The sequence below is a fragment of the Frankliniella occidentalis genome, unplaced genomic scaffold (assembly GCF_000697945.3).
Source record: "Frankliniella occidentalis isolate FOCC.00 unplaced genomic scaffold, Focc_3.1 Scaffold26, whole genome shotgun sequence".
Lineage (NCBI taxonomy): Eukaryota > Metazoa > Arthropoda > Insecta > Thysanoptera > Thripidae > Frankliniella > Frankliniella occidentalis.
Genome location: NW_026267156.1, coordinates 1,209,694 through 1,215,768, shown reverse-complemented (window position 1 = coordinate 1,215,768; position 6,075 = coordinate 1,209,694). Strand labels below are relative to the sequence as shown.

At 39.4% G+C, this 6,075-nt stretch overlaps 1 protein-coding gene and 1 long non-coding RNA gene across 9 annotated transcripts in view; both read left to right on the top strand.

The window, feature by feature from the left end:
- LOC113203033 (uncharacterized) overlaps positions 1-6,075 on the top strand; it is a 236,033-nt gene that overhangs the window by 185,778 nt on the left and 44,180 nt on the right. The window lies entirely within an intron of this gene.
- LOC113203066 (TLD domain-containing protein 2) overlaps positions 1-6,075 on the top strand; it is a 44,527-nt gene that overhangs the window by 2,753 nt on the left and 35,699 nt on the right. For 2 of the 8 annotated variants that reach the window (XM_052265359.1, XM_052265354.1), the window contains exons 7-12: positions 918-1,160; positions 2,017-2,159; positions 3,022-3,063; positions 3,776-3,938; positions 4,048-4,258; positions 4,674-4,754. In XM_052265359.1, the coding sequence (XP_052121319.1) occupies positions 918-1,160; positions 2,017-2,159; positions 3,022-3,063; positions 3,776-3,938; positions 4,048-4,258; positions 4,674-4,754 (883 nt within the window). Of the gene's footprint in view, positions 1-290; positions 321-917; positions 1,161-2,016; positions 2,160-3,021; positions 3,064-3,775; positions 3,939-4,047; positions 4,259-4,673; positions 4,755-6,075 lie in introns of all 8 variants that reach the window. The other 6 variants (XM_052265360.1, XM_052265355.1, XM_052265357.1 and 3 more) reach the window with 6 other exon arrangements.

Sequence of the window (6,075 nt, the reverse complement as noted above, 5' to 3'; positions counted from 1 at the left end):
CTGATTTCACTGAAAGTTGTTAGAGACAAATCAAACTTTTTATCTATCTTGTCACTCAATTCACAAACAACATTTATTAAGAAATTCGGGTACTGGTAGTCAAGGAAATTCAGCTGGACTTAAAGAAATTGATTAGCTCTTTATTTATTTTTAATGTCAGTGGCATATGTCAGATGGCCTCATCTAGATTATGTCATTTCTTTCATTTTGCAAAATTTGCCATATTCTGTCTTATCATTTCTGTTTACTCTTACATTTCCTTATTTTTCATATTGTCAACTTTTTCTTAGGTCAATGTCTAAAGATATACAAAATGCCACGTAAGTGAATCAAGTAATTCAGAAGTAAACATGAAATCTGTAGAAATCAAGAGATAAAAGGCTATAGTTTAGTTAGTACTAACTAGTTTTATCTCTGCAGTAAAGAGTCTGGCTCTTCATGGCTAATCGAGTTTTGTACTAGGAATGTAAATGTAAGCTCTGAGAGAGAATTGATGAGGCCTTTAGAATGCTGTAAGTGATCTCATTTCATTGCGCATTAGGGTAAAGTTACAGTCATATGCATGTGCAGTGAGAAAGGCACAGAAGCATACAATGTGCAAACAAATCAGCTGTCATTGATTTTTAATTTGTAGTTGGAAAAATCCTTTTTTAAAATTATAAATTCCATGTTTATTGGAAAAATGGGAAGTAATTGCCATGGAAAGTATATTCCAAGCAAGATGTAAATGCAAAGTAAAAGCTCAGCTGCTTTCTTGCTGCCCTCATAATACAGATCTGTTTGCTGATGACTTTTAGAGGTTCTGCTGTCACATGAAAAAGTCCCCTTGTATCTCAGTTTCACTCAAGTGGCTCTTCCTCGTGACTCTAGACTCTCCTCCAATGTCTTTGAAATGCATCCAAATTTTTAACTGACAGTTCGCCTATCAATCTGGTGTCGGACTTTGGATCGGGACTCTTCTTGATGAAAACTCCTAGTGAAGAGAGTGGGGGCTCAGGTGGCACTCGGGGCGCCTCTCCGGGGCCCCCTCTAACTCCGGGGCCCGCGGACGCACCCCCGAGCCCTGAGATAAGAGAAGTTCTAAAGGAGGGCATTGAAACAGGATTTTCTGTGGTTGGTAATACAGCCACATCAATAATCAGTAGCGTTAGTAACGTCGGGTAAGTGTGGGAATATGCCGTTCTTAAGATAATAATCTTGTTTTATCGATGTTGTATCCACTCCCTCTCTATACCCCACCATCCCATTCACCTAGTTTGATGCCTTTGATATTATCTCACTTAGGTTCAGCACATTGTAGGTGTCGGAATATGACTTTCTCCTTTTAGTACAGCACACACTCTATGCATCAGCACCAAACAATGTTCCTATGTTATTGCTCCTTGGGGTCAGTAAATTTTAAGGAAAATTGTAAATGATACTATCTTAAATTAGCTGGAAAGTCTTGGATTCATCCTGTGAACTTTATGACTTGTGTATTTGAGCTAAAGTTAATTGCTCATTTGCTTGTTTGGATGCTATTTAAAACTGTTGATTGGTGCTCGGTGAAACCTTAAGCATGTTCTCTTTACATTCTGCATGATATTAGTTTTTATGCCTAATACTTCTCTGTCAATACTTCCTTTCTCACTGCTTTGAATTATTGTGTTAGCGTTAGTATATCAATGCATATCCTCTTGTCTTTAAACTAATGTAGAACTAGTGTTGTTCTTTTGTGTTTTGTTTTCCTAATGACTGGATGACAGCTCAAATGAAAATTTTTTTCATTTGGCAGTTTATATCTGAGCATGGGATTTCTGTCTTTAACTTGCAACAGCATGATACATGTATGATATATTTAAATTTCATTTTGAAAGTCTTAATTTTGAGAAAGATTTCTTTTTCTTTCTAATTGATGTTAAGTTTTAAAAATCCAAATCATAGGATTATACTGAATAGCCTACTGTTACTGTACATTGAGTTAATACATTCCTGTTTAAAGACAGTTGTAATAATGAGTATCTTTTTCAACATCAGGCGATCATCTGTGGGGACTTTCATTGGAAGACAACAGACTGAAACAAAGGAGCCAAAAGAGCGCAGACCACCTGGACCGAAATTTGATATCAGGAGTATGGTTGATGTAGATGAAATGCCAGATCTCTTCCGCTCAATAGACCGTAAGTAAAAAAAAAACAGCTATTAAGGACATTCTTACCCTCTTAACATCACTAAAATTGTTTGGTAATTGTCTGATGCTCTGAAACCCTTAACATAACATTGGTGATTGGATTGGCTATTCTACCATATTAACAGAAATCTAACTGTAAAGAACATTTTGTGGAAGGAAAACAGTGCATAACTTACATGGTTCTATAATTTATTATAAACTGCCATGTAGAAATGTGCTTCCTCTCTTGTGCTTTATTGCACCGCAATTTAAGAATGAACCACTAAATGTTTAGTGTAGCAATATGTATAGTGGGATTTTAGATAATGTGTAATTTTTAGTATCAGTGTTTTAGAGGAAAGATTGTGCAGTTCTGCTATATTTTCAAAACCCATTTACAATCGTAACCTGATGTTTTGTTTTACTAATGATCAGATCAGATTCTCAAACTGGTTTCGAAGAACCAACTATCGCTTATGACATCCTTACTTTTCTTCCTAGAATTCCTAGAATCCTAACATTTTTTCTTGCTATCTCAATAGAATCTGTGGAAGTTGAAAATACCATTAAGTTTAAAGCAACCTACATTTTAGCTTCCCTTAGTGTATTATAAAGCTTTGAGGGAATATACATTAGATGTAGCTGTGCTTTTCAGATTAGGCTGGGTACCAGCCAAATTTGCTCCATTATACAATACTGCTAACAACTTAGACAGAAAGGGGAAGACAATATCATAGGATTTGTCATCCAAGCAGATGTTACTTGAGATGAGGAACTATTTTATGTACATTATTCTGTGATTTTTAACCTCCCTGAAGTAATATTTTAATCTCATGCGTCCTTTTCCTTGTTTTCTTTCTCCTGCTATGTAGTCCATGCTCATGCTCCTAATTTTCCTCTACTTGATGGACTTGGTATGTTTAAAAGAGTAAACCCATTTCTCTCCCATTTTTGTTGTTTTGCTTTGTGTGAAGCAGATCGTATCTGTTTGTAGACTTTTCCAAAGATTCAAATTTAAAGCTTGCATCTTTTGAATTTGAAATTCATATTCTATCTTGAATGGCTTGAATCTCAAGTATTTGTACTCTAAGATATTTTGTCTGTTATTTTCTTCTTTTCTGTCCTCTTTTTACTTCACCCTCTACTCTCAAGGTCTCTTCATGTAACTTGGAGAATTATTTGGCATGGATTAACTTGCCAGGTTCTGCTTAGTCAGTGGTGTAGGTGCATTTAGTCCATTGTGTGTTTTGCTTGTTGATATCGTATTTAGCACATTACTGTATCTGACAAAAAATGTCATCTGTTTCTAATTTACGTCAGGTCTTGTAATGGTTAATCTTCCATATTGTAAAACTTAATTAGGTATGCTTCTTTATGTTTTCCAATTGTTAACTGTGTATCTGTGCATGCATTTTCTGTGTTGTCATGCTTTTTTTTAAAGAAGGAATTTAATACAGTAATTAGTAATATTCAACCAGGTTTCTAAACTTCTTCCAACCCACAATTGAATTTCCAACCTTTTTTGTGCGTTTGTAGAAGTGAACCTAGGTTGATAAATAAATTTATCTTCCTGTAAAGTTTCAGCATAGTATCTAACTCTATGATTTGATTTTCTTCCTATTGTAGAATTAATACCTCAGCCAGCACGCTCGTGTGAAGACCCTCCCCTTTACCTCAGGCTGCGAATGGGTAAACCAGTCAATAGGAAAATTCCCAAGTCTACACCAATAATGTCTTATGGGAAGAAAAAAATGAGACCAGAGTACTGGTTTGGAATTCCTCGGAACAGGTGAGATCTCTTACCTCAGATACAAATACAAAACATTCTGTATTGTTTCTCGGTCTTAAACACCTTGGACCTTAGTTTCTACATTGAAGTCTCTTTATGTACGTTCCAGAGTGGATGATTTATACAAGTTCCTGCACTTATGGATCCCTCACCTGTATGGTGACCTTGAAGATATGGACTACAAGGCAAGAGGATATGAACTTGTCGAATCTGACACAGAGTTGTGGGATGAAGAACCGGGCAGCGAGAGCCAAGGAGAAGGCGGTCGCCGTGGTAGTGATGAAGGGGAGTTGGCGGAGATGACAAGAGAATCCTGGGAGGTAAGTCAAACCACATGTTGCGTTTTGGTCTGGGTGTCATTTTTGTTATGGTGATGCCTCTGAACAGCAATGCAGTACCCTGTACTCCTCTTTTGTGAGCTCCTCTTGAAGAAAAGCTCCTCTTTCTGTCCTTAACAATAACAAAGCTCTAAATGCTATTTATGTCATGATCATCCAAAAAAATTTCACTCCTGATTCCTGATGCATATTCCCAGTGCCAGTGCACTCAATAAGTTATTCAACTGCATTCTGTTTAGGCTTCTTTTGTCAATTGGTTGAATCAGAAGAGATTCAACTTAAAAAATTATGGTCTGATCTATCTTAGATGTGATTAGGAGAAGCTCTAATATATTTTTGTCTTGTCCATTTTTTTGTCCACTTATTCATTGCTTAACTTTGGGGCCTTAAAAAAAAGATGGTGAAGGCTCCTTACGCTAAGCTCTACAGTATCATCAAGACTCAGACCATGTCTGCTGACTCTGAACAATGTGATGAGGTGGGATTCAGTTAAATCTCTGGTTGTATTTTGTATGAAAAATCTATCTTTTTCACCACAATGCTGTTCTTCATCGACAATTGTGGATTTGTCTTTTTACCAGTAAAGGCTTACCTTCATCCATTTTAATCAATTTTTTTGAATTTGTGGTGTGATGATAGTTTTTTCTTGCAAAATTTGACCTCTAGATGTCCATAGTCTTCACTGTTAGTTTAGTCAGTGTATAGAGGAACCTCCTTTTTTCTGTTCGATTTTTTCTGTTGATGCAAAGACCTTGATTTACCCCTCTCCAGTGTCCTGCTTTTTAATAGACTCCTTTCTACATGTGTAGATACGTAGCTTGTCCGTCTATTATTTTCTTCAAGCGGTTGGATCAAGGAAGGTGCGTGTCTTCCCTTAATTGATGCACTGCCTTGACTTTTCTAGAACTGTTTGTGTGTTTCATCATGTTTTACTCGAAACATCTTTTCTCAGAGTTCAATCTATATTGACTGGGTAAAACACAGGGAGTACGTCGCAACTTTTAAATGCTTCTTAAAGTTGTGCCCATGGAATAATTAATAGAACAACGGTAAACGTCCCAAAGTCCTTTAGAATTCTTGAAGTCAGTATTTCGTCTACGCCCCTTTTTTATTTAAAGATGCGACGTCCTACCTGGCCATGGCGTTGACAGGGTGTCTGCGACCCGACTCAAACAGAGCTTGCCTTGCACCCCGCCGGCCACTGACCCGGCCCAACGCAACGCTTTCTCTCCCTTTCGGATCGCGGCTGGGCAGCTGGCCAGGGCACGGCCAGGAGGGCGGCGGCGGCGGCGCGAGCGCGCAGGGCTGCTATGCGTCGAGACGCTTCTCGCTCGCCTCTCGCCCCCTCCCACCCCCTCCTGCCCCGCGTCCTCGTCGGCCCAGGAAGCCGTGGATGGGACTGGGGCTCGGCTCGCGCAGCGCAGGCAGGGACGCCATATGTCGAACGCAGAACAGGTGCTCCGTTTTGGGTCAGAGTGGGTGGGTGTAAATAAGTAACTGTCGGGTTTGTTTCCATTTCACTAGACTCCCCCTCCCCCTCCCTCCTCCTCTTCCTCCCAGTCGTAGGATTCCTGCCTGAGGCCCCATCCCACTCTTGCCGGCCTGCACTGGCACTGGCGCCCATCCAAAAGTGAATATCTCGACCTAAAGACTGTTTTCAATATTGCTTCGTGAATCCGGTCCTTGAAATAAGGAGCTCACAGTGCGTCTGCAAAGGGGCCAGGGCCTCGGCGGCGTCTCGCTACTCGTCCTGTCCTTCTGTTAAACCTTTACTGAGGGAATCTCCCTTCGCCCCCCCC